This window comes from Mirounga angustirostris, unplaced genomic scaffold, assembly GCF_029215605.1.
Source record: "Mirounga angustirostris isolate CCGP_5_RB_7025 unplaced genomic scaffold, mMirAng1.0.hap1 SCAF_5, whole genome shotgun sequence".
In the NCBI taxonomy this organism is placed as follows: Eukaryota; Metazoa; Chordata; class Mammalia; order Carnivora; family Phocidae; genus Mirounga; species Mirounga angustirostris.
The window spans coordinates 103,183,050-103,210,470 of record NW_026991713.1 but is presented as its reverse complement, the minus strand read 5'-3'; the positions used below and the strand labels follow the sequence as shown (position 1 = coordinate 103,210,470).

Genomic DNA, 27,421 nt, shown 5'->3' with positions numbered 1-27,421 from the left:
ATGTTGGACAAGACCTCTTGTTATCCTAGAAATCATGAGAGAGGGGACTCCATTTTCCTCTAACGGACAAAGGCTGGTTCTCCAGGGCACTTCACCTGCCTCAACCAACCCAAACGGACAGGATGCGAATGTGCACCCAGCGCCAAGATCTGGGAGAGGCGGCAGGGCATGGAGGGCTGGGGTGAGGCCAAAAGCAAGAAGATGGACCGTGAAGCCATTTAGGAGTGATGTGGGAGGCTGTGAGTGGGCACCCCAACTTCACAGCCTGTACCCATGGGCTGGGGGCAGTTGCTTTATTTTATATTCTCCCATAATATAGACTATTGGATCGTATATTGCTTTTGTAATCTGAAAAAGCAAACACTAGAATAAGAAAGCCTGAACAGCAGGAAGAAGGCTAAACAGTGCCCCACATTCCTCAACTGCTCTGACCCAGAACCCAGTCAGAGTGCTCCTTACTGAGAGGCAGTGAGACCCAAGGGAGCCTCTGGACTCCTCCCAAAGGCAGCAGTGTGTATGGGTGGCAACACCTGGACGGAACAAGGGCCACCGTGTGCTGAGTGCTCCCGTCTGTGGGACACCACTCAAGCACCTCACATGGATGTTCCATCCACTCCTCATGAGACCTCTATGAGGGAGGAGCCTCTGCTGCACCTCCAGCAACCTGAGACCTCAGGAAGATCCCCTGATCAATCACAGGGCTGGCAAGCAGCAGAGCCAGGGCCCCAGCCTTGGGTTAACTGTTGCCAGCCTCTTTTTAAAGAACCTCTCTCTGGGTGCCTGGGTGGCTCAATTGGTTAAGCGTCTGCCTGGGTGGCTCAATTGGTTAAGCGTCTGCCTTCGGCTCAGGTCATGATCCCGGGGTCCTGGGATTGAGTCCCGCATCGGGCTCCTTGTTTGGTGGGGAGCCTGTTTCTCCCTCTGCCTGCAGTTCCCCCTGCTTGTGCTTGCTCTCTCAAATGAATAAATACAATCCTAAAATTAAAAAAATAAACTCTCTCTCCAGCCACCTGACCAGAGACCCAAGGCCAGGGCTGGAATACCAGCTCAAGCATACTTGGGCCCTTACTTTATTGCATAGCCCGGAGCAGCCGCGGTCTCGTGGCCCTGAACTGGCAGGTCTTTTCTGGAAGCGTTGGAGCAGAAGTGGGCCTGGCACTGCCCTTATTTATTTGGGAAGGGAGGACATCAACTGCAGAGTCTAAAGGCCATCGGATTAAAACTTCCCATTGCATTTTAAGTACATCTTCCACTCCTTTATGTCTTATTTAATCTTCAAAGACAAGCAGAGATGAAGTAAAATCCACCATACCCTGGCGTTTGGAGATTCCAACTCAAAGTGCCGGATGTTCAAGTGACTGACCAACCCCCTCAGAGCCTGAACACCTCTGAGGCCCTTCCTAAGCAGAAAAGAGAAACTGGGGTAGAAGTGAAGTTGGAAAGCATGTCTACACCACCATCTAATCATTCCCACCCCCCTCCTCCCTTCTTGACTAAGATCCAGACAGCAGGCAGGGATGCATGCAAATCCACTCAGGAGTTGGAAGCTGGATGCCGGGCACGGGTCATTGCTCCACTCTAGGTTTGGGTCGCATGTTGACTGCGGGTCCTTCCATCCCCTTGAGCCACTTCGGCTGTACTCTATTTAGGAGAGGGGCTTGAGTGGTAGGAAAACCACGGCTTGGAGGACATCTGTTCTTGGAATGGCGTTTCTGGGTGAAGCAGGATTTTATTAGCCATGTTTCAGAATAATACAAAAAGCAAGGCAAGGCTTTATTTACACATGCTCTTGACGCTCTTGACATTGAGCTGACAGCAGACACCATAGGCTGACAGAACTTCCAGCATTTGTGGTGAGCAAAGGCCAGTCTGAGACTGGGGGCTCCCTGGAAGCGGAGGGAACATGGGAGGAACCAGGGAATGACATTCAAGAAAGGGTCCAGAAGCCCTGGAGAACTTTACGATTCCATTTATATATGTTATGTCCACAACAGGCAAATCCATAGAGGGATGGGGGGGGTAGTTTAGGGAGGTTGGGGTAAGGATTAAAGGGTGCTGGATTTCGGGGCACCTGGGTGGCTCAGTCGGTTAAGCATCTGCCTTCGGCTCAGGTCATGATCCCAGGGTCCTGGGATCAAGCCCCGCATCGGGCTCCCTGCTCAGCGGGAAGCCTGCTTCTCCCTCTGCCCCTCACCCTGCTTGTGCACTCTCTCTCTCAAATAAACGAATAAAATCTTTAAAAAAAAAAAAAAGGTGCCGGATTTCTTTTTGGGGTAAGAACAATTTCTAAAATTGATTATGCTGATGGTTGCTGAGCTCTGAACTCTTAAAAGCCATTGAACTGCATGGGATCAGCTGTGAATGACACGGTATGTGCACTGTATCTCAATAAAGTTGTCAGGAAAACAGGCAGCAGCCCCGAGAGAAGGGGAACACAGCGAGCAATGCTGAGGACAGGCGGCCTCAAAGGCCAGCAGAACTAGAATTCAAGGCTTGTGGGGAACACAATCCAAATGGGAAGGATGCTTCTGGGCGCCAGGGCTACACTGGCTGGGGCCATGCTGCTGGCGCGTCGAGCCTGGCCCCAGCCAGGAAGAGTCCACCATGGTGTTCCACACTCTGGACATTGAGTAAGTGCTTCCTGGAAGCTGGGTCACAGAAAGCTTGGTGGGCATCTGGCCCTGGGGACGCCCACTGCTAGCCAACTGGAGGGGAGACGGAGCCTGAGAGGCTGGTGGCCGGGAGGGCGCAGCTCCCTTTCTTGCTGTCCCCGCCTGGGAGGGCTGAGGGCACAGACCACCCCAGACCGGGCGGCTTACACACACACTGCTCACAGCTCCAGCGGCTGGCAAGTCCAAGACTAGGGAGCTTGCGGCCCGGCTCACAGACGACCATCTCGCCGCGCCCTCACGAGGCAGGGGGTGCACGGAGCTCTCTGGGGCTGCCTCCTCACGACCTGATCGCCTGTACCTCCGCTACTGCCACACTGAGGATGAGGTGTCAAGTATTTGCGGGGGGGAGACACAGACACCCCGTGTATCTCAGCGGCTCTGTCTCCCCGGTCCTTCACTGCTGTGGGGCTGTGTCCGGGCCTTCGACCCGTTGCCCCTGCGGCTGCTCGGGGAAATCACACGACTGAAAGGACTCACAGCCAGGCACTCGACCTGTAGCAACACGTGACTCAACAGAACTACCGGGCGTTCTTCCCAGAGTGGACAAATCTTTTCTTTTATTGACCATCTCCCTTCTGTGCACATGACGCACGTGTGTGTCACACACACAACCACACACACACAACCTGTGACGGTTTCCCATTACCTGCCTGAGTCCTCACCCCTTCACTGGAGCTCAGCGCCAGCTGAGGGCTCGAGTCCAGGCAATGAGCTCACCCGAGTCCAGGGGCAGACGGCATCCCAGTGCACTCGCCGGGACCCCAGACAGCCAGAAGCCTTCAGTTCCTCCCAAGAAGGCACTTCAGGCACAATGTCTTCGGGCCCTAAACCTTAGCATCTCTCCTCGAATACGGTCTTTGAACCTCAGACTTTTAGGTACAGAGTGGCCCGTTTTCCCCTCCCCCCCAGAGAGGCCTGCTGGGCCCTGCGTGCCTCCCACTTCCGCCCTGCGCCCCTCTGCCTACCCTGCCGGGCGCCCTCCGTATCTCACACTCAGGCTTGGGCCCCCAGCTCCAGGGCCTCCTGAGCTCGGCGGGGTGCTGCTGCCCAGGGGCCTGGCCATGCGGCCCCGGAAGACTCCTCTGCGGTGGCTCTCCCACTGACTGAGGGCCAAAATGGGAGCTCAGGATTCCAGGCTTTTCTCCCTGCTGAATGCTCTTAAGGTTCTCATCACACATTTCTATCCTGTCTCTTTCCAAAGACGGTCTGAGGTGGCTTTCGGGTATGTTTGGTCCTCAGGCCCCTCCTCTGCAGGGCAGCAGCTCACCCTATCAAAGGAATGCCAGGGCGCCGGGCTGATGTCCCAACCCCCCAGCCTGGCCCACAAGCCCTTCTGCAGCCTGGGCTCCGGTTGCCCCCTCACCCCACACGCTGCCCCCACCCCAGGGACTGCTGCCCTCTCCAACCACGGTCTCTGGGCCCAGCTGCTCCTTCTGTGTACTTTCACAGCCCTGGGCAGACCTCTACCAAGCCTGTCCATCGCACAGGACCATCCTGTTTGCTAATCTGTTGCTCCCACCAGATGTTAAGCCCCTTGGTGGCCAGGGTCCCTGTGCAATTTTCTTTTTATCTCAGATGCTTGGCACATGAGAGATGCAAAATAAATGCTGGATGACCGAATGACTGCATGATGGAGGCTCAAGGACGCTCTGTCACTGGCTCCTAGGGATGGGCTGCGGATTCTTGCTGAGACAGAACATGACCACAGGGTCAGAGAAAGAAAATTCAGGGCGATGCGCAGGGCTCAAGTGGTCTACATTTAGAGGCAAACCCTTCACACAGGAACATATGCATATATACAGACACGTGTACGCTCGTGTACGCACACCTTCCTTCCCTAACACCCTGGGGTCAGGGAGGCCCTAGGGCTCCTCCGGCTCCACACCGTCCCAGCCGGAGTTCTTCTGAAGCTCTTGGAAGAAGAGCCATCTCTGGAGGCTTCTCAGGCTCTCTAGGTCCTCAGGAGAGAGCTGCTTGGCCGATGTCCCCAGGTCCTGCTCTTCTTCCTCTTCCTCCATTTCCATAAGTCCTTCAGGGGGCTGCGGGGAGCTCCTGGAGATATAGCCCTGGTCGGACTGCACGGACTGCCGCTGCTCCCCCTCGTAGGGCGTGCAGAGGTCTTTGAGGGCCACTGCTGCTCTGTCCCAGCCCTCCTGGGCCCGGCAGCTCAGACTCTGCTGGAAGAGTGAGAACATCAAGCCTTTGAGCTGCTCCCTTACGTCTTCTGGGACATAGCTGGGGGATGCCATAGGGGTGCTGCAGAGAGGCGGGGCCTCTGAGTCCACGGGGAGGCAGAGGACACTGTTCCGCCGCAGGCCGAAGCCCTCCAACAGCGGGCAGGCCTCGTCTCTCCCCACCACGGCCAGCCGGCCCGCTGTGCTCTCAATGGCCGGAGGGACGGGTTCCACGGCCTGAGCTGAAGGGACCTCGTCCACTGGGAGCACTGAGGTTTGGAAGGCCTGGGCCGCCAGCTCTCCTTGGGGCTGGAGTTGAGGTTCCAGCCTTGAGAGTCCTCTTCCTTCCTCACCGACAAGCAGATCTCCCACCAGGCAGCCTTCAGAGATGGGTTCATGCACCAGGGGTTTCTGCTTGATGATCCCTCTTCCTGGCGGCAGCAGGGGCTCTTCAAACACCTCTTCGTCCAGGGACAGGAGGTCCTGGTCATCCGCTGAGCAAAGGTTCTCACGCTCAAACCAGTCTGGGCACTGGACCTGCCACTCCCGGAACCTCTCCACAGCCTCCTTGAGCTGCCAGCCGCTCGGGTTCTGCAGGTAGTTCTCACCTGTGAGCTCCCCAACGCGGTGCATCCGGCCAGGTTCAAACATCTCCAGGTCCTGGATCCGGAAGTAAACTTCCTCAAACCTGTCCATGAGTGGGTACCTGGAAGTGATGTTGAAGAGGTCGGGGATATCACTCTCACTGCTGATGTCACGGAAGTAGCAGACGATGTAGGTGCCGAAGCAGGCTGGCTTCTTGAAGTCTGGTAGGATCATGTTCATGGCTGCGGTGAAAAGGTCGCCCGCGGGCTTCCAGCGGTCACACCGGAGCTGGACAGCCGGCTCCTCCCAGCCGAGGATGGCCTGCCACTTGGCCCGGGTGCCTCGGGAGCACAGGACGATGATCTTGGAGTTGGTCTCCACCATCTCCTGCTTCTGGCGGCCCACCCAGGTCATGACCCCCACCTCTGAGATGACCTGCTCCTCTAGCAGGTCGAGGGCCACTTCGGTGCCACAGACAGTGAGCAGGAACTGGGCGAACTTCAGCACCACGTCCACGTAGAGAGGATGGTCGGCAGAGTAGACAATCCAGACCTTCCTGGGCTTCAGCGGTGGAGGGGTCAGGCTGGTCTCAGGCAGGACATCTGAGGGAAACAAGGAAAGCCAGGCCCCCAGGTTTGGGTGTGCGCCTGGGCTGATCCTCAGACAGCCCAGGGGGCGTCTGGACCAGGCAGACACTGGTTCCCTAGTCTAAGTAATGCAACCGAGGGCTTGGAATAAGCCAGATGTTGCTCTTTCACCCGTTCTGGCTGCCTGAAAAGAATCACCATGTGGTGCCTTCTGGGAGAGTGCATTTCTTTCTCAAGATTCCTATCTGGCCTTGAGCCTGTACTTTAATTATTGTAATTAAAATGCAAAAAAGGCACAAAGGCCTCCCTACGGAATACAAATATCTGTTATAGGTAGGACCTCTTTTCATCAAAGATGGTACCCTTCCCTTCCTTTCCTTGTCCAAGTGATTTAAAAAATGGTAACCCAGCCTTGCCATTTGTGGTCCCCTCTGTGTAGGGGTCCTGGAAGGTGGGTCCTCCAAGCTGAGGTCTCCTGAAGGAAGTCAGGAGTTAAACTGCAGAAGGCAACCCACCCGTGTCTCAAGAGAACCTTCCATCACGCCTTTGACAGCAACACTCACCGAACCCAGCCCACCCACACCAGGAAATACTGACCTGTGTATTTGGTGTCATTGCCATATTTTTCACGATGAGACCCTGAAAGAAAAAAAGGAAAACACTGGAGCAGCTCTTTTGGAAGAGAAATAGGGACCAATTCCCAGGGGCATCTGAAGGAGTGCCGTCCCACCCCTGACCCAGGACAGACGGTCAGGGAGGGCAGTCGGAAGAAGCAGTTGCCAGATGCTTCAGGACCTTCACAGGACACCAGGCTGTGAGGAGCCGCTCAGTGTGACTCTGAGATCTGCCATCAACAGCTGTGAGATCTGGGAAAGTTACTAAGGTCTCCGAAACTCAGTTTCTTCCTCTGTAAAAGGGGTCTGGGCAGCAGGGATTAAATGAGATTGTATCTGTGAAGTGTCTGGTACATTGTACGTAGTCAGCTGGGGTCACGAATATTCTGCAGCACTGACCCAGCCAGGACCCCCAGCATGGTGACCCCATGTCCCTCGTTCTAGCAATGGTTCCTTTCCTCCCCCCCGTCTGGCCACTCCTGAGGAAACGCCCCACGGCAGGGAAAGCTCTTCCCCAGACGCGTCCTTGCAAGAGGCTTACAACACATCTCCAGAAGCAGCCCCCACCAGGCCCGTTTACAACATTTCCTCCTGCTATTTCTGAGGTGAGAAAGGGAAACAACATTCTTAAGCAACTGGTCCCCCAGAGATATAAAGAAGGGAACTGTGGTGCATGAGTCAGCTCCTTGGTGACATGGCAGGACGCACGGAACCTATGCGTGGCCAAGGAAGACTTTTTTTTTTTTAAAGATTTATTTATTTGAGAGAGAGAGAATGAGAGAGAGAGCACGAGAGGGGGGAGGGTCAGAGGGAGAAGCAGACTCCCTGCTGAGCAGGGAGCCCGATGCGGGACTCGATCCAGGAACTCCAGGATCATGACCTGAGCTGAAGGCAGACGTTTATCCGACTAAGCCACCCAGGTGCCCCAAGGAAGACTTTTTGAACCAGAATTTCAATTCCCACCTCTTGGGCCTTTTCCCAGAACTACCAAATATAGTCGAACAAGTGTCCTTTCCTTCACCCCATGGTGTGGGGCACACTTCAATAGAAGGTCAGAAATGCAATAACAGAAATGAAGCAAAAAGCCTCCCTGGCATCTATGGAGAGCTTTACAGTTTATAAAGCACTCACGGGGGCGCCTGGGTGGCTCAGTCGGTTAAGTGTCCGACTCTTGGTTTCGGCTCAGGTCATGAGATGGAGCCCCATGTGGGGCTTGGCGCTCAGCGGGGAGTCCGCTTGAGATTCTTTCTCTTTCTCTTCCCTTTCCTTCTGTGCCGCCCCCCCACCCCCCCAATCAATCAATCTTTAAAGCACTCACGGAGATGTTAACTTATCTGACCCTGAAACAATCCTGTGGAGAAGTGCCCTCACGGTGGGTCTTCCAGGGCCTGCTGTGGTGGTCTCCCCATCACACAAGAATTAATAATGATTAATACTTAATCCTGATGAGCCTTGTAAGTGTGGAAACAGCTCTCAGACCACTGAAGAAAGGGCGTGGGGCTGCGGAGGGGCAGGGGAAGGCTGAGCCCCTCACCCGGAGGCCCATGTGCTCTCCTGCTCAGAACCTGGCCAGAGAGGGCGACAGGGACAGGAGCTGCCACCTCCCAGCACCCGCTGGCTAGTGCCTTCCATGGCTAGCCCATTCAATCTGCACCACAACCTTGGGAGGGAGGGGTCATTATCCCAGTTCACAGAAGACAAAACCCAATCTAGGGTTTGTTCAGCAAGCTGCCTACGCCTGCAAAGCAGGGAGGTGGAGCTGGGAGCTGCATCCGTGTGTTCTGGGCCCATCCAGAGCCTTCTCTATCACATCGTGCTGTCCCTTGCTGTTCTCCCCGACAGATGTACGCGTCTGGGGGCTGCAGGATGGGCTCATTCAGGTTCTCCCACCTGTCTGGCTGATGTCTGAGGCAGGGAAACCCTACCTTAGCTCCTTCCAACCAGTTTGTTTTATTAATTTTGGTAGCAATAAACATAATTGTGGCTAACATATGTTGAGCAAATATGCACCAGGCTCAAGGCTAAGAAGTCATATACGTTTTCATGTAATCTTTATATTCATTTTATATGGGTATCTTTATAATTTCCTTTTTATAAAAGAGGTACCCGAGGCTCAGAGAATGAAGTAATGTGCCCAGGGAGTAAGCAGTGGAGCTGGGGGTCTGAGCCCAGTTCAGCCTTCCCGCAGGCTGAGTTCCTGACGAGGGAGCCTGCCGTGGCCAAAGAGAGACGATGTCAGTACTTCACTTGGGATGGGGGGCCTGGGACTGCAGGGTGCCCTCTGAGTGCAGCCTTGCAGAGACTGGAGTGGGAAGAGGAAGGCATGGGAAGAAAGAGAGGAACAGAGGGGCAAACCCCATGATGCCCCTTACCGGGTAGCCTCCAGGTCATGCAGACGATCAGCAGGATGACAGAACCCACCAGCAGGATGGAGATGCCCGTGATGAACCCGTACACCCACAGGGGTATGTAGTCTGTGGGAAGTGGAACAGCATGAGTGATGTGGCGGAGGAGAACTACTCTGCCAGCCCCGAGCTCCTCCAGCCCCGCTGCCCAGCCCCTGGGCTGTCGTCTCTGGCCTGTGCCATGACATGCTGGTGACCTCCACCCCCGGGCTGGCCTCCCAGTTCAGCCTTGTCTGCCTGGCTCCAGGCGAGGCTCAGTCAGGGACTTCTCATGTGGCTCCTGAGGAAGGGCCCCTGGGAACTCCTGCAGCACGACAGGAAGGACTGCTGGCCTTACCTGCAACCGAGACTGCAATGAGAACAAAGGGAAAATAGTATTCGTTATCAGCAGTAATCACAAAACCCAACGCTGACACCCATGGGGGCCTGCTGGTGACGTCGGCCCTACCCTGAGCGCTCCAGACACCCGCTCAACTTAATGACATCTACAGGAAACACCCGAGCTGCCGGCCTGCTAAGAGATGCCCCAACTCCCACCTGGGAGGCCAGATCCTCCTCCAGGCCCATGTAAAGGCTGTGGCTCAGGCTGCGGCGGCTTCTTTGTGGGTGGTGGGCCGCGGAGCGGGGAGTGGGCAGGGACGGGCAGCTCTGCCACTTCCCTGGTGTGTGATCTTGGACAAATTACTGAGCATCTCTGTGCCTCTATTTCCTCATCTACAAACTGCGGGAGGGAAACTCTACTTCATGGCACCAGGAGTCACAATCCGTGGGGATTAAAAGCGGACATGGTAAAGCACTTCGTGGTCCATACTGAAACTCTCGGACAAGGACGATCCCCAGTTCTTCAGTCACAGAAGTTCAGGATCAGAAAGGTTATGTATTTTGCCCATGGCTACATAGCTAATGAAAGGCTGAGTCAGGAGTCCAATCCAGGAGTGTCTCTACGGCCCCACATTGCAGGCCTGAATAACTCCAAGTAAAATTAAAGCCCGCCCCCACCCTCAGCACCAGGTCAGGGCTCAGCTCAAGGTGCTGGCCTTCCTTCACTCTCATCCCCGAAAACACCCCAGAGCAGCCATACACCCCCTACCTGGAGCCTCTGGAATTTCTGGACAGGGGAGGCTTATGGAGTGTCTGAGACAGTCGTTGAGACAGCTACTGAAGAAGGGCTGGATCTGGGGGCACAGAGAAAGCGGGGGACAGCGGGCCGCTGAGACACTGGGTGGGGAGGCTCGGGCCCTCGGCGAGTACGCTCTTGCCAGCAGAGGCTCCTGGAGGGAGCAGAGCCTGGCCGGCAGCTCCGGGACGCCCACGGGCCTGCCAGGCAGCTCGCCCATCGGCTCCCGGGCGCCAAGAAGCCCTGCCAGGGGAGGCCGGGAGTACGGGGCTGGGGAAGGCAGAGAGAAGGCCTCCCCAGGCAGGGAGCCCCAGGGGGTCGGGGTGCCAGGTCCTCGGAGAGAGCACGAGTCCTTGAGCTGCCGGCCTCCCCTACTTGGCCCCTCTAGGCGGAGGGCCCGTCTGTGCACGTGCTCCCACACCTGGCGGCGCCATCCGCACCCACCTGCACTCGGTGGCGGCAGCACCAGTTCTGGTCTGACAGGGTGAGCGTGACGTTGGCCCGCCGGTGGACGTCCTCGAGTGCGGGCTGCAGGGAGGTGGGAGGGGGGGTCAGGCTGGACGGGCATGAGCTTGCCGCCGCGCTAAGGCGGCTGCCGGGAACACGGCCATTGCTGTCCAGCGCGCCCGAGGAAGGCTTTCCGGGTTTCCGGAAAAGTTCCCTATGGCAACTGGCTCATTGTTGATTCAGGAGCACATCTAGTGACTGGTTTTTCTCTCTTTGCTTCGGCTGCTGGGGATCGTGGGGACACATCTGTGTTCACAGCCAATGGCATGACACACATTTTCCATAGTAACCCCACCCTGGCTTTATCTTGTTTCCTCATCTTTATTTCCCCTTTGTCTTAATACCACATTTTAAAACTCTTCAGGTCCTTTTTGGAACAGGTGGGATAAAAAAACAAAGCAAAGAGAACCAGGGGTACTGTGTGGAAGGAGGATCTGAGAGGATGGGGGAGGTGAGCAGGGCAGAGATCAACTACACAATGGAGCCAAAGGAAAGATCCACCACAGACCCGACTCTACACCAACCACATATCAGAAGGAAAGACAAAGAGCCGAGCAGCACAGAACTGGGATCAACCAAGCACAGTACTGGGTGGCTTGAAGCTTGGCGAGAGGGCGTACAGCTACACGAGAGGGCTCGGGACAGTGACGGCCTTACCTCAGGCACCATGAGGACATGATGGAAGCAGCTCTGGTTCTCAGTGTGTGGAAAACTGGTCAGCAGGATCTGGTAAGGGGTAGACTCGTTCCACAGGGTGAAGCTCACCCGCAGCTGCTGGGCTTCCAGGGTCTCTGCCATGATGTTGGGGTCCCACAGGCTGCCTGCCCAGGGCACAGACACGGGTTGGGAGTGAGGGGAGGGTGTGCACGCATGCATGTGTGTGCACCTGAGTAAAGCTCCCCCAGCAAGGCCGCTGGCTGTGGTTACCTGAGCTCACACACGGCGTGGTCATCCTCATCCTGGGGTCCTCGCAGCCTGCCAACCCGGAAAAAGGGGAAACCACTAAGCCTCTGTCTTAGAAAGTTTGCTCTTCCAGACTCCTGACACCAGGGACAACCACCTCTTTCCTTTTGGGGAGTCTGTTCAAAGATGGCCCCGTCAAACCAAGTTCCAGGAGTGAACTGCTACCAAGGGCCAGAGGCCCCACAGAACTGAGGGTTGACCTGCTTGTGTCCTCCCTCGTCTCTCACAGAACCTTCCAGACTCAACTCCCAAGCTTGCTGAGAGTCTCGGCCTACCCTAGTTCCTCCCCCCACCCTCTCGCCCGCCCCCAGCCTTCTCTGCAGGTTGCCTCTGACTCGTGACAGGGGCAGAAGTACTTTGTTCCTTCACAGCAGTGTTTCTCGAACTTTCCTGTGCATCACCCTGGGTAGTTTCTGGACGCAGTCGGTCTGGGGAGGGTCCATGAAAACCTGCATTTCTAACAAGCTTCCAGGTAATTCAAGGATGCCACTGGCTTAGGGACTGCCCTGAGGACCACTGCTCCATAGACATCTTCCTGACTTCCCTTCCCCAGTGGCCTTGCCTGTAACATTTTCACTTTTAAGAAGATATGTGACAGGTGTGAACCGCTGTGACAGGGACTGAGTTAGTCTACTGTAGGAACAAGGGAAGGGCCTGGGGAGGCTGTTCACTCATTTGACAAGCACTTATGAACATCCGACCTGTTTCAGGCACTGGTTTAGGCACTAGAGATACAGTGGTGAATAAGGGAGAGTCCCTGCCCTCTGGAGAGCACATTCCAGTAGAAGAGACCAAAGAAAACAAACAGTATAATGTAACGTCACAAAAATATCATGATAATGTGTAAGGGAGTGATGGGTAACGTGAAGAAAAATAAAAGCAGGGTAAGCAGATTGTGTGTGTGTGCATCTCTGTGTGTGTGTGTGTGTGTGTGTGTGTGTGTGTGAAGGCTGTCATCATCCTTAACAAGCATTCTTCTGAACTGCCTACTACAGGCAAGGCAATGGGAGGTTCAGGAGCTTGCATGTATGGGTGTAAGCCCCAGACCCTGTCCTCAAGGGGGCTGGGGCTCCAGACGTAGTCGGCTTTGAACAATGAGAAATGTAGGTTGTGGCTGAGATGCTGAGAGGACAGAGAACTAGAAGGTGCACAGACATCAAACGACATTTTAGAAGATAAGCCCAGAGGTCTTTCCTAGGCAGGATGGACCCGAGGGGGAAGAGGAGATGGTGTCGCACATGGGATGGTGGCAGATAAATGCAGGTAGGATATGTGGTAAAAAGTGAAGAACCAGGCAGGGCAGGTGGGGAATGAAAAAAGACATTTGGTGCAGAGCAAGGTGATGAGGGCTGGGATGAGGCTCGAAGCGGGGGTTAAAACTCTCATGGAGCGGCTTGTCTTCCCGACGTTTCCTGGGCAGGAGGTCCCCAGTCGTGGCATCTGTTCATTCTGTAGGTACCACGTGCTGACAATGGCAGCCATGGATGGCCCAGCTGAGTGAGAGGCTGATGTCTGAGCCACCTGCTGGTTTCTTCTTGAACAGGAAGAGCCGAGTGGTGAAAGGAATGGCTTGGGAGGGCGCTCTTACCAGGCACGGGGAAGTTCTTGGACTGGTGATTTGGGTCCCCGTCAGGGATGGGTTTGGGCAGGTGGTGAACGGTCACCTCATACTCCTGGCCGGGTTCTACCACAAAGTGGCTGAAGGTAAAATGCCACTGAAGAGAGGGAGGAAGGGGAGGTTGGACAGGTCACACACTCCTCTCACCCAGCGGTGTGTGCCAGAGAACTCCACCCCCACCCGCCCCCGAAAGGTCCGAGAAACAGGGGAGGAAAACCACCACAGCAAGATCCAAAATCAGAGGGAGGTGGGTCTCTGCTCTTGATTTCCTCTGGTCTTCGCTCTACCTAAAAAACCTAGATCTGGCGTCATCAGTAGACAGTAGTGTCATATGTCAGAGAATCTGGGGAAAGCCGAAACAGTCCTCCTCCCTGGTGGGCGCTCTCAGACTCCAGAATGAGGGGGTGAGGGAGCCGGCCGGGGGGCTGCGGGCTAGTGAGCGAGCTAGCGCACAAGAGGCTGCTAAAAACCCTTTGTTAAGTGACTCTTCCTCCTTAAATGGGAAAGTCGGGATCTCTTGAGAATGTTCTGGAGCACAAAAGTGCAGAGGGAGGGCTACAGATCCCCACCCAGCGTGCGCCTGCAGTCACCTCTGTTGCAGAGATTCCAGAAAGTGTGAGGATATTTTCTGGATGGTGCAGATGACACATACTGATTCCAACTTCCATTCTAATTAGTGTGGGGGTGGATGAGGGTGTGCGGTCCTTTGCTTCTAAGTTGATCTAGGCACCTGGGCCTCACCATCCAGCCAGCAGTCAAGTTTGGGGGTCCTCATTAAATACAGGGGAAGGGAACTGTCTTGGCTGCTTGCGTTTGTGGGAGATCTGCAAACAGGCACTTTTGCAGATTTCAACTGGCAAGTGTTCAGACTGGAGCTTGCCCCAGAATCACCTGGTAGGCTGGTTCAACACCGACTGCTGGGCCCCAGCCTCAGCATTTCTGATTCTGGAAGTCAGGGGTGGGGCCCTAACTTCTGCATTTCGAACCGGTTTGCAGGGCATGCCCATGCTGCCGGCCCTGGGACCACACTCTGTGAACCAATGCTTTAAACACACTAAATGAGAATCAACCTTTTACCATCGGGCAGCGAGCAGCAAAATAAATGGAAACTGCTGCAGAACTCCCCCGCTTGTGCCCCAGCCACTGCAGTTCCCGGGTCTGGGCAAAGCTGCTCTTTCCTGGAGGCAGGCCCCACATTAGCCTCGGTCACACAGGAAGAGAACAGGAGTGGGGCTGTGCAAGGCCTTCCACTCAAATTTCTTTACGCTGAACAACTAGGGAAAGTTGGGAGCAAAAGTAGGGGTGGGCACGTCTGGGAAGTCTTCAAAAACACTTTCTGCTCCTCGCTATCAGTAGAGAATGCAATGCGTTCTGGAGCCGGCTGCTTACCCGCTTGCGATGATGCTGCAGTTTGGACAGAAACTCAAACTTGACACACAAGCGTTCGTTGGTGCTCAGCTGCAGGACAGATAACTCTGCACCCTCCAGGAAGAGGATGCTGGCTGCAGGTTGGAGGGAGAAGAGATGAACAGAGGCAGGTCAACAAAGACAAACCGCTGGGCGTGGAACTTCCCTGTCTGTTATGCTTACTCACTCTTAAAAGAAAATCTGTTCACTGTACCTAACCCTCCACTTCCTGCTCCCTGCAGCTCACTCTTGGGCCTGGTGGAGCCGACGGCCTTGCAGAGGTTACTTCCCAGCTGGGCAAGGACAAGTGAAACTTTACACTGGGCCAGAGGCAAAGGCTGTGCAGATTTGTGGCCAGGATGTTGACAACATGGCCTGGGTGTCAAACCTGGCCGTCCCCATCCTTGGATAGGCTCGGGTAGGCACCAGGGGCTGGAGACTTATAAGGAGGACGACCTCTCCCGGGCCCTGGTCACAAATGTGGGGCTGGTTCTTGTTAACCCCAATCTTCCTGATTCTGTCATACAACTCTCTATCCCTGAAGAGGTTTTGGCGGGGGGAGTGTTGTCTTAAAAAATGCTAGCCCCTAGGGGCACCTGGCTGGCTCAGTAGGTGGAGCACGTGACTCTTGATCTTGGGGTCATGAGTCTGAGCCCCACGTTAGGTGTGGAGATTACTTAAAAAAAAAAAAAAAATGCCTGCCCCTAAATTAAGGGAAAAAGCACACTGGCCAATGTGTTACCATTTTCCAATAAATATTTGGTACCACAGTCAGAGAATGAACCACTTGACTTTCTTCTCTGGGGTGATAAGGATTTTAGGCTGAAGGAGGGATGGTGGGTTGAGAAGACACCATCATGGGTTAATATCTAAAACACTAAAAAAGTACTCATTTACTGCATGAAATGATGGAGGCTTTCAGCATGAAATCTGGGCCCTCGTGTCTGAGGACTGGACCAGGAGCCCCATTCTGAGTCTGGTGGGAGAGCCGGTGGTCTGTTGTGTGGACTCACTGGGAGGAGGGTAGAACCTCTCAGGCCCCGCCCCCCCCACGCCCACTCACCGTCTGTCTGCAGGGTCCACCCAATGCGAGCTATAGGCAGTAGGTCTCCATGCTGGGTCTGGGCAAAGTCCAGGTGGACCTGGACATCTTTGGGGGATGAAGGGGTCAGATTTCGAGGGTGGATCCAGCTGTCATCCAGGCAGGTACCTGGAGCCAGAAAATGCAGGAATCAGAGACCCCCCACGCTCTGTAAGAACCTGAAGAAGCTGAAGAAGAATGAGGCATGCAAGCAAGATGCCCCAGCAGTGGCTCCAGAGAGCGCAATCGTACACACACAGGGGCCTGTGACCCTCGGCTGGCTCTGCCACCCTGCCCCTTTCTTCTCCAGCTTGTCTGAGTCCCTGCAAATCTCTGAAGTCTAAAGGGCATTTTAGGACAGGAGACAAAGCATGAAACTTGGTTTTGCGATAAAGCAGTGAAACGGGGCACAGGAAGGATGGGGTAGTGATAAAAGTTGATTTATATTATATGCCAGGGCTCATCCCTAATTAGCACAGACACTTGAAGTATGTGCCTCCTTCTTGAATTAAAACACAAAACAGGATCAACATCACAGATGTCTCTCACTTTCCAGTGACAAGCTCTGGCAAATCAAATCGTATTGTAGACCCACCAGGGCAGCACCCCAGACAATGTTTTCAAAACCTAAATGACAATTCTGTGTCTCACTTCCTCACTTTCGCATAATGGATATTCTTGATAGGAAACGCAGGTGCACACAGCCTGGATTCTCAAGGATCCCTCCTGCTGAAGGCTGTCACCCCCATCTGGAGCCTAGGTGGAGGGGCAGCGCTCCTGTCAGACAGCGGCACAAGGTTAGCACTTTATTAACAAGGCAACAACAGGATGAACAAAAACAGACCACTTACTATTCTTCACTGCACAGTTTAGCCCCTGCGGAAGAAAGGAAGGAGGTAATTACAGCTGTGAAGGAAGGGTAATTCACAAGCCAGGCTCCCCATGCTTCCCTTGGCTCATTCTCAAGAATAAAATGTACACAGCACCACCCTCACTTTTGGGGGCCGTTCGTGGGGCAGGGAATCATAGTCTCCTCACACTTCACCCAACCTGCCCATCCAAGGAGAAACAGGATGGCAAGTGGGCCCAGTGGATGACAAAATGGAAAGGGCATTTTCTGAGTAACTGTTAACAGCTGGGAACTTCCCCATTTTAAAAGATACTGAGAGGGTTCTCTTTTGGGGCACCCCGCTGAAAAGCCCTCTAAATACCCTGGGGCTTCCCACCTCCGGTCTGGACAACAGTGAACAAAGGCCAGAGAAGCGAACAAAACCACAGCTCCTGTGACAGGGTCAGCTATGGAAAATTCACCAACTCCCTACAAGCTCCCATAGGTGCCAGCCCCTGATCTGGGTGACCAGACATATTATTTCAGTAATCCTCACACACACTTAGGACTAAGTGTTACCCTCAGCCCCGTTTTATAGATCAGAAAACTGAAGCACAAATGTCACCTTATGCTGCCTCCCACTTTGGTAATATGTGTGAACTCTCTAACCCAGAGGAGCTCTGGAGAGCCAGATTTAGAAGCCCTAATTACAAACAGTAGGAAATGCAATCACTGGCTTCAGTTTGGCCAGCTGACTCTACTTTGGAAGACACATACACACATCCTTGGAGCTGAGTCACCTTACCACCACTTCCCAGCTAAGTGACTTTAGGCCAGATACCAAACATTGCGAGGCCTTGATTTCTTCAACTGTAAAATCAGAATTACCAATACTATCTTCCTAGCATTGGTGGGAATTAAATGATACACATATAAAGAACCTGGGGCAGGGAGTGGGCTGGTAGTGAGGGCGGTGTGGAAGGGAGCCCTTCACTTTCTGCTTCTAATATATCTGTATTACAAAAAGTTTCAGACAGCAGAAAGGTATTTGTGTATTAATTACACAATTAAATAAAATAATACAGTGCCCCTGGACTGTTAAACGGGCAGCTGTTAAACAGCCCTAGGGAAGTCATGATGAGGAGTTTTGTTGGCTGCAGTGCCTGGGGAACTATGTCACTGCCTGCTCAATGACATGATATTTGCCCAGTGTCTGGGGCATAATGGCTGCTCTCAAATTATTGGGTGCCCTTCCTTCGAGCTTGGCACTTAGTAAGCACTCAATAAATGGAAGCTTTTGTTAAAAGGGGTGACCTCCACATACTCAGATTTGGCTTTGATTTTGGAGCAAGGAAGAACTCAGGCTCAGGTATTTCTAGTTACCCAGTCTGGCAAAATGGACCGATCATGTGGAGTAGAAAGTCAGATGTTGAAGCAGACCAGGAATACAATTTTCAGGACAACAGAGGGATTTGGTAAATGCATGTAAATCCGGTGTTGGGGTCAGCACCTGCCTTTCTCTCAAGAGGGAGCAGAGAGACAGGGTTAAAGATGGGAGAAGATGCTTGGCCACCAGGGTTCATTCACAAAGCGGATACAGGACTGTATTCTAAGCATGCCATTTCATCCATACCCTACCTTTTGGGATGCCAGTTCATGAGCCCTTAGGGTCCTGTCCAGCTCCTGGCACTGAATTCTCACTCACCCAGGGCCATCGAAACCCTGTGCGGCGCTCCTCACGCGTTCAACAAGACCCACCAGCTGCCTCTGCTTACTCTACGGTCACTCTGTTTCCTGGCCGGTGAGGAGATTAACTTCCATGCACATGCTCATTTCTCCTCCCACCAGAAACTCCTAGGACTGGGGCACAGAGGACAAGAAACTGCTACCTACTAGGGAATATTATGTAAAGATTAAAGAGAATTAGTTATGTAGATATCTATTGACCTGGAGTGATGCTTAAGATGTGTTGATGAGTGAGAAACATAAGCAAAGAACTTCTTATCGTATGATCCAATTTTCTATGGAAATAAGTGATGAAAAAACCCTCCCCATATATTTATATATGATGAATATAATTGTATGAACATATAAAAATATTTGGACAGATATATAGCAGGTCATTAACACACGGGTTACTGGGGGTAAAGGGATGGAACCAGAAGAGATGGAGAGAGGGAAGATGAGGGGGAAAAGATTTAAATGGAAGAGAAAAATATGCATATCAGTGAAATATCGAATAACACATTCCATTAGAGGTCATGGCATGTTGATCATATACATACATTATCTTCTCCCCCTCCCCAAACCATAGGAAACTTCTAGGAAAGAGAACATTTTTAGAAATTTTCATGGACAAAGAAACATCAGTGGACAAAAGATGTGAACAAATTAAAAAAACATTTTTTTTTTTAGATTTTATTTATCTATTTGAGTGAGTGAGAGAGAGAGAGCGAGAGCATAAGCAGAGGGCACCACAGGCAGAGGGAGAAGCAGGCTCCCCGCTGAGCAAGGAGCTCAATCATGACCTGAGCCGAAGGCAGCCGCTTAACCAACTGAGCCACCCAGGCGCCCCGATAACGAAGTTTTATTTTTATTTTATTTTTTAAAAAGATTTTATTTATTTATTTGACAGAGAGAGAGAGAGCACAAGCAGGGGGAGCTGCAGGCAGAGGGAGAAGCAGACTCCCCGCTGAGCAGGGAGCCCGATGCGGGACTCAATCCCAGGACCGTGGGATCATGACCTGAGCTGAAGGCAGACGCCCAACTGCTGAACCATCCAGGTGCCCAGAGAACAAATTTTTAAAAGCCAAAGTGGAAGGAGGAGTAGGCAAATGGCTCAGGTCAAGTGGGAAAAGAATAAGAAAGAAGCCAACAGAACCTTTTAAAGCATCAGGTCTTATACTTAACTAATGAATCACTGAACACTGCATCAAGGACTAATTATGTACTATATAGTGGCTAACTGAACATAAAAAAAAAAGCATCAGGTCTTAGGGGTATCACGTGTCTGGGGAGGTAGTATAAACAAAGGAGCTGAAGGGGGTGCGGTTCAGTGAAGGTCTACATAGGGAATGTTGGAACCTTCACCTCTTTCCCTGCTCTGATCTCAGAACGCTGGCAGCCAAGCCCTGGAAAAGACCTCCCGATTCTGACATTTGAGAGTCCACTGATAGGGCACGTTCACCATTAGCTTGACCCCCTACAGTAAAGTCAATAAGCCCTACCTACACAGAGTATTTAATCAGCTTTTTAGGACCTTATTCTTCTAAAAAATTTTTTATTAAGTTTTTCATTTTAATTTCAGTATAGTTAACATACAGTGTTAAATTAGTTTTAGGTGTACACTATCGTGATTCAACACTCCATACATTACTCAGTGCTCATCATGATTAGGACCTCATTCTTCTTTTTTTTTTTTTTTAAGATTTTATTTATTTATTTGACAGAGAGAGACACAGTGAGAGAGGGAACACAAGCAGGGGGAGTGGGAGAGGGAGAAGCAGGCTTCCTGCCTAGCAGGGAGCCTGACATGGGGCTCGATCCCAGAACCTTGGGTTCATGACCTGAGCTGAAGGCAGACGCTTAACAAATAAGTCACGGTGCCCCAGGACCTCATTCTTAAAATATTCTCAGACAGGGGCGCCTGGGTGGCTCAGTTGGTTAAGTGTCTACTTTGGGCTTGGGTCATGATCCCAGCATCCTGGGATCAAGCCCTGCATCTGGCTCCTTGCTCAGCAGGGAGCCTGCTTCTCCCTCTGCCCTGCCGCTCCCCCTGCTTGTGCTCTCTCTTTTTCTCTCTCTCTTAAATAAATAAATAAAATCTTTATAAAAAAATATTCTCAGACAGCCAAAGAGTACCAGATACTTAAGAAGGGTTTCCTGTATGAAACATAGATCAAAACATAAAAATTTAAAAAAATGCTCTTGGAGGAAATAAGACAATGCTGGGAACAGAATAAAATTAAAACAAAACAAACAAAATTATAATAGTTTCAAAGAGATAAGAGAGGACACTGACAAGGACAGGATATATGGTAAAATGAGCAAGCAGAGAATAAAAATGAACCTTGGAAATAAAATACCCCATAGAAGGGCTAGGCTGTAATTCAGGAAATTTCTCTGAAAGTAGAATGAACAGACACAGAAATAGGAGAGAAAATATATGACTATTTAGAGAATCAGTGAGGAAATCAAGGTATGATTAACTGGATTTCCAGAAGAAGACTATATAGAAAACAGAGGGGAAGAAATTAAAAAGCAAAGAAGAACACTCCAGAACTAAAGGATACATACTTCCAAATTAAAAAGTTTCCCTGAACGGCCTGGAAAAAAGGCCCAGAACAAGGTCCAACATCATGAAACTTCTGGAATACCAGGAATAAGAAGATCTAAATATTTCCAGAAGAGGGAAGGTAGGGTGCCACACACAGACAGTCAGGAAGGCACTGGCCTCCTCAGCATCTGTACTGCTTGCTAGAAGGCAACAGAACAATGCCTCCATAATTCTGAGGGTAAACTATCTTTAACCTGTGATTTTTATGCCCAGCCAAATTAATAAAAAGTGTGAGGGTATATATGTGTATATATTTCCCTCACATCCTTATCCATTTTCTTAGGAAACTGCAGACGGATATGTTCCAGCAGAATGAGGGAGGCAGGCTCTGGGAAGACAGAGGATCCAGGACGGATACCAAGCACAACAGTTGTGCCACAGGCCTAGACAGGGATCTGTCCAGGCTGGAGCTGGAGAACGCGGGGTTTCAGGAGGGAGTTCTCTGGGGGGAGAGGGAATGGAATCGATGGAATATCTGATGTTTGGGGAAAACAACATCTGCCAAATCTGACAGAAGAAACTGACTAGTTACATGGAAAATCATGGAAGAATTAAAGCAGTTATCATCTCGGAAGGAGAAAAGGAATTACACCAGAAAAGGAATATAATCAAAGTACACCTACTGGCCTCAGCAGTGATTACTTACTTGTTACAAACACGAACGATGGATTTCACTAAAATTGTGATGTGGGAGAAATGTAAAAAATTTAAATTTTTATCTATTATGAGTCAATAGGCAATATCGAACATTGATAAGTCAAGAACAACAATATAAGTACATTTAGAAATGTGGAGGCAAATGCCAGGGGGAAAAAAACCTAAAATATATGTAAGTGATCATCTTTGGGAAACAGTTTTAGGGAGTGGTGAGGGCTGGGACAGGGATCTGTCGGTTTGGGTTTTATTTTTATTTTTTTTTAAAAGATCTTATTTATTTGAGAGAGTGCATGCAGGTGCACACAGTGGGTGGGACAGAGGAAGAGGGCAAGCAGATTCCATGTTAAATGCAGAGCCCGAAGCGCGGCTCGATCTCAGACCCTGAGATCATGACCTGAGCTGAAATCAAGAGTCCGAGGCTTAACCGACTGAGCCACCAGGCGCCTCCCCCCCCATTATCCCATTTTTACTGATGAAAAAACTGAGACACAGTGAGGTCAGTTAAGTGGCCCAAGGTCCCACAGAACTCAAACCCATGCAGTTCTGCTCCAGAATTCATGCTCTGAATCACTGCTATACTGTCTAAATGAAAAAAAAAAAAAAAAAAAAAAAAAAAGGACACCTGCAGCAGGTAGGCCAATATTCTCTGTCTGTACTGGTGAAGATTAAAAGGAAGACATTTATTTCACTGTGTCTAACTCTGTGCACTCAACGAACAAGACCAAGTGCCTGGTAAGGAAAGGTGGGCTCTGAAGTCACGTACCGCTTGGATTCTCAGCCCAGCACTCAGTAGCCAATTACCCAGCCTCTCTAGAAGGGGTGAATGGTGTGGCCTGGCAGGTTGCTGTGAGTGTGGAGGGAAGCTGTGCAGGTGAACCCCCCGTATGGTGCCTGGCACAGAGCTACAGGTGAATGTTATGCCCTGGCACCTTCCGAAGCTACAACGCACGTAGTCTGGTGCTTTACCTCCATGGAATCTGCTCTCCCCGTAACGCTGGCAGGTGAGGATCTTTTGTACGGGAGAACACTGGCTCCTCACAGTGGAGTGACTGACCCAGGGCTGCACAGTGGGTGAGCGGGGAAGCCCAGCGCAGAGCCCAGGTCTTCTGACCCGGCATGGCCTCTCCCCTACACAGCCCTGCTGGGTGCTGCTGGCTGCTATCTGATATTACAGTCTCTAGAGGGAAGGCCTGTTGGGAGCGGGCAGGGTGCAAGGTATGATGGCCAAGGGACGTGTTAATTGCAGCGAGCCCAGCCCTGACTGCCAGGATGCCTCTACCATGTAAAAGCATCCCCAGAACACCTTTTACACAAGGAGAGTGGAATGGTAACCGGAAGGTAAGGGTTAAATCTAACCCTTGTTCTGCCCCAAGTCTAAACCCCAAAGTGCTCAGGAAAGAAAAAAAGAATTTGTAAGACAACATACATCCTGTCCATAAAACGGTGTGTTAACACTCAAACTGACCAAATCCAAGTCATTGTCTTCCCTAGCAGTTGTGGGTGACGTGGGTGACGTGTGAGAAAGCCCGGGCCGGGGGAAGGGCCAATGGTTGGGGGTGGGAGACTGCTTAGGTCAGGGAAATGAAATTACTTATGGCTTCTCCAGTATCGATTTCTGTAGGGAACTCAAGAGTAATCTGGGTTTTGAGGTGTTAAACCCAGGAAGCCAGGAACAGTGCTATGCCTGGTCTCAGGTAATCACTGCATTTCAAGCAGAGCCGACCACTCATTCGTTCATTCACTCACTCACTCATTCCTTTGACTTTCATTCCACAAATACTTATCAAGCTCCCACATCCTGTGCTTGCAGCACTGGGCTAGTAGCAGAACAGAACAGGTCTGCAGAAGGCTCCTGTCTGTCTTGGGAGAGTCACTGAGTGCTCAATCCAACCGGGCTTTGGATAGGCATTTATATATTCTGGAAAGTGGTTCGGACACTTTGCAATGGCTCATCAGCTGTTTCTTGTGGAAGTGAGGAAACCCAGGCGAAGGAGCAGGCAGCCTAAGCTGCTCAAGCTTGCAGAGATTCTAGGTGGTGAAGTCAGGATGCAAATGCAGGTGCTCTGAGGCTAATTTTGTGGCCTTCCCTCCCCTCATTATATTATGCTGCATCCACTGAAATACCAATGGAGGCAGAGAAATCTGAAGAGTTTGTTTCTTTCTTTTTAAAGGGACTAGTCCATGAAGCAGGGAAGCTGCCTGTCCATGGAGATGAGCGGGTTGTGAGCCAGGTGTGTAGGTAGAGGCAAGGTGGGGGAAAGAACGTAGGAGATCGCAGACAACTCTGGCCAATAAGTATCCCTCTCCAGCCCTGCCCCTGCTCCTGACTTTCAGGAGTGCTTCCCACTGAGCAATTAAAGTCATACACTCAGCCTAGCTCTCACACCAGGCTCCCATGGAGTCCCTACCTCCCTTTCTAGCTTCTTCTCTCACTTCCTGCCACACACACCCTCCACTGCAGCCACACACCTTTTCCTGCCCACCCAAGGGCCTTGGCCCAGCCCCTTTCCGCCACCTGGACTACTCCACCACTGGTGTTTTGGAGGCCCCACCACCCCTCAGGGTTGCCCAAATGCCTTATCTGCCATGAAGAACATCCCAGCTGGAAACAGTTTTTCTTTTCCTTGGAATTCTGTACACTCTCTGGTTGCACAAAGAGCACTTGCTACAGGCTGTCTTGCACCACAGTTAGCACCGTCAAGCCTTTTCCCCTCCTAGATGATTGAAGTTGCTGGACATTAGGGTCCCAGGGGTGTTTCCTGATAGTTTCAGTTCAGAGCAACAGTAGTGCCTTGTATTTTGCAGGCACTTGGCAAATGGCCATCAAAAAATGAACACCGAATTCTCTAGGTAGAATAGTTCTATACCGAGTTGTGGGATCTGCTAAGCATATATCCCCTGCTTTGCCTAAAAGTGGGAGTTACAAGACCATTTCCCAACATCTTTCACATTAAAAAAAAAAAAAATCCTGCTAAATAGTCACTCATCCTCTGCCCTCTTTTGGCAAATCCTCCACAAAATTAGATAAGGAGAAATATCTCCTTGGTTGTTTCACATCCTCTGACTCAGTTACTGGGTCAGAAGTGGTGGAGGGGAGAGGGCTGAGGAAACCAGAGAGAAAGTGGAGGAGAGAGGGCAGCTTTCAGCAGAGAAGTTGTGGAGGTGGGCACAGTGTTTTGCTGTTTGTTTTTTTCCCCGTAAGATGGTCCTCCACAAAAGGGCACTACCGAAGGGGTGGGTGTGTCACTTCCTGTGAGCACAGCGGGGGTACTACTTGACAGGCACAAACTGGACCCTAGGGGTGGTTGTGGTGGTGGTGGGAGCTGGAAAGGCGGTGTCTTAATCCTCTGCCCAGTCCTCAGGGCTTCGTCCCTCTGGAGAGGTGTCGCCCGGAGTCGGCCGGCTGCCCTCGGCACAACTGTCCTCGTCTCACCTCTCCGAGCCCTTAGCCCCCACAGGCCGTCCGGGCTCGCGCGCAAGGCTCTAGGACCGCGGGGTCCCTCCCGGGGAGTGGGGCCAAGATCCGACGGGGCCCCAGACTTCCGCACAGTCGCCCCCGATCCGAATGCCGCGGGCTGGCGGGACTCCTTTGAGGGGAAGCTCTCGAGGTCCGGATGGGTTTCCCGGGCCCGCCCTGGCACCACCGGGATTTGCGGGGCGCACGGCGTGGAGGCCGCTCCGGGCCAGTCCTGGCTCCTCCGAAGGGCCCTCCCCACCTCCCTTTCTAACCGACCCTGCTCCGCCTCTCTGGCCGGCCGCGCGCCTCCTTCCTCGAACCGCAGGCCCCCGCGGCGGCGCTCCCGCCTCCTGCCCAGGACGCCGGGTCGGGTCTTTTCCCCCGAAAACTCGCTCTGTTCTCCGGCCCACCCCGCAACTCCCACCGCTCCGAGGATCCTCCCGAGCGTGCCCACTCTTTGTGGCCGAGCCGCGGACCCACTGAGACCCCCCAGCGCAGACTTCCCGGCCCGGGGCACCTCGCCCGCCCCCGCAGCATCCTCGGGGCGCGTCGGGGTCTCTCTCACCTCCCGGGAGCAGACTGGCGCCGGGTGGTCCAGGAGCCGCGGGGAGGCGCGAGCCGGGGCCAGCCCGCTCAGGAGCAGGGGCAGCAGCAGCCGCCCCAGCGGGGGCCCCGGGAGGACGGGTGGCCCGCGCCGCGGAGTCCCCATGGCCCCGCACTGTCGCGGAGCGCTCGCAGCCCGAGGCCGGGGCACTGCAGGGGACCGGCCCTGGGCTTCCCCTTCCGCCAAGAAGCTCGGAGTTGACTCTTCTTCGCCGGCTTCCGGCTTACAGCCTCCCAGGGGGCGGGCCGCCGAGGGGCAGGGCTTGGGCCCGGGACCCGGCGCCGCGCTGGGCCCTCCTCCGGCCGTGCGTCCAGGGGCGCGCTCCTCCCCGCGCTCCTCGGCCGGGCCTCGGCGCCCGCGCGCCCGTTTCCCGGCATCCCGGCCCCTGCGGTCGCCTGGCTCTCGGGCCCCCTCCCGTTCTCAAGTTTCATCCTGGCTCTTACCCGCGAGCCTCGGCGCGCGACTTTAGTCCCTTTCCGCTTTGCCCTCGTCCCTGATCAGCCTTCTCTGGGCTTTCTTCTTGGTCCCTGGACGTCAGGCCCCAGCTCGAGACTCCAAGGAAGTCCATTTTCGTAGTCCCTGTCCCGCTATTCCCATCCCCTGGCCACTCCGGGGTCTGGCTCTGCTTTCCCTGGCTTTCCTTTCGTTTCTCAAGCACCGGCGGCTGCCGGCTCCGACGCATTTTCTCGGTTGGGTCCCGGGGGAGGAAATGGGAGCAGTCATTCCTCACACAGCTGGCGCCCACTCTGCGAGACTGGATTGCCGGGGGGCAGGCCCCCGGTTTGGGACTATTCTGCGTGCCCACAGCGCCCCAGACCGCCGCATTTCCCGAGACTTACTCCACGTCTGCTGGCGGACGGCCCCCGTGATCCCAGCTCCTAGTCTCCCGTCCTGACGACCGATGATCCTCTGGAGCGAGAGCTGACTGCATGCTCTCGCGTCCGGACCCCCAGACCATCCACCATCCATCCCAAGTCGGACGCGCGTCTCCCCTCTCCTGGCTCCCTCCAGGCCCCAGCCCGGGCTTGCGGCTTCGAGCCTCGGCCTCCCGGGTTTCACCCTGCCCGCTCCTGGCACATGCGCCTTTCGCAAACTGCTTCGTATCCCCTTCCTCAGTTTCCCTACACCCACCGTCGCCCGCATTTTCTTCCCGTTCAGGTCTAATCGCCTCGCCTGACCTTTGACACCCACGGAATCTAGACGTGCTTGGCTTTTCCCTGCGTTTCGCACTCACCCGGACTGGATGGAGGGGCCAGGTCTGGGGCGGTGGCTTTTCTCACTGTCCCAAGCAGCCACCGCCCCTTCCCCGCTGCCCAAGGCCCGCTGGCGACCCTCTGCTAGACCCCGCCACCTGACAGGCCCCGGCTCGATTAGGCCTCAAGCTCCGTGGTCTCCAAACATCTTTACTTGTTTATTTCTAAAAGAAGTCTGGAAAACTCTGCATCCTCTCACCCATTTTTAAGATGACACCTAAAACTTTTCGTCCTGTACTTAAACAGATGTAGAGGATATAAATGTTCTTAAAATTTGACATTTGTAGTGGGCAGCGTCTGAGATGGCCCCTGTGATCCCCCGTCCTGGTAGTCACATCCTTTTGTATCTCCCTCCCCTTGAGTGTGGCCTGAGCCTCTTGCCTTGATTCCAGCAATAGAATACCAATAGAATAAGACAAACGTGACGTGAGAGGATGTCACTTACAGGATTAGGCTAAAAAGACCATGGCTTCTGTTGTTCAGCCTCTTTCTGGGTTGCGGTGAGCTGCCCTGCGAGAGGCCCAAAGTCAAGGAATTGAGAAAGGCCTCAACAGT

General features: G+C 53.1%; 1 protein-coding gene across 5 annotated transcripts; it reads right to left on the bottom strand.

The window, feature by feature from the left end:
- Positions 1–3,200: 3,200 nt before the first annotated feature.
- IL17RA (interleukin 17 receptor A) lies at positions 3,201–25,844 on the bottom strand. 5 transcript variants are annotated; one of them, XM_045874124.3, is made up of 13 exons: positions 25,575–25,844; positions 16,582–16,606; positions 15,713–15,859; positions 14,632–14,744; positions 13,213–13,339; positions 11,589–11,636; positions 11,319–11,482; positions 10,599–10,682; positions 10,128–10,212; positions 9,375–9,386; positions 9,005–9,106; positions 6,616–6,657; positions 3,201–6,033 (listed from the first exon to the last, which is right to left on the bottom strand). In XM_045874124.3, exons 1-13 carry the CDS (start codon positions 25,716–25,718, stop codon positions 4,535–4,537), a joined length of 2,592 nt encoding a protein of 863 aa, XP_045730080.1. In that variant the 5' UTR covers positions 25,719–25,844; the 3' UTR covers positions 3,201–4,534. The 5 variants fall into 5 exon arrangements, with proteins under 5 accessions (XP_045730080.1, XP_064447828.1, XP_064447831.1 ...); XM_064591758.1 differs by lacking the exon at positions 9,375–9,386; XM_064591761.1 differs by lacking the exon at positions 9,375–9,386 and having other exon boundaries at positions 9,005–9,134; positions 10,144–10,212.
- Between the last annotated feature and the right edge of the window lie 1,577 nt (positions 25,845–27,421).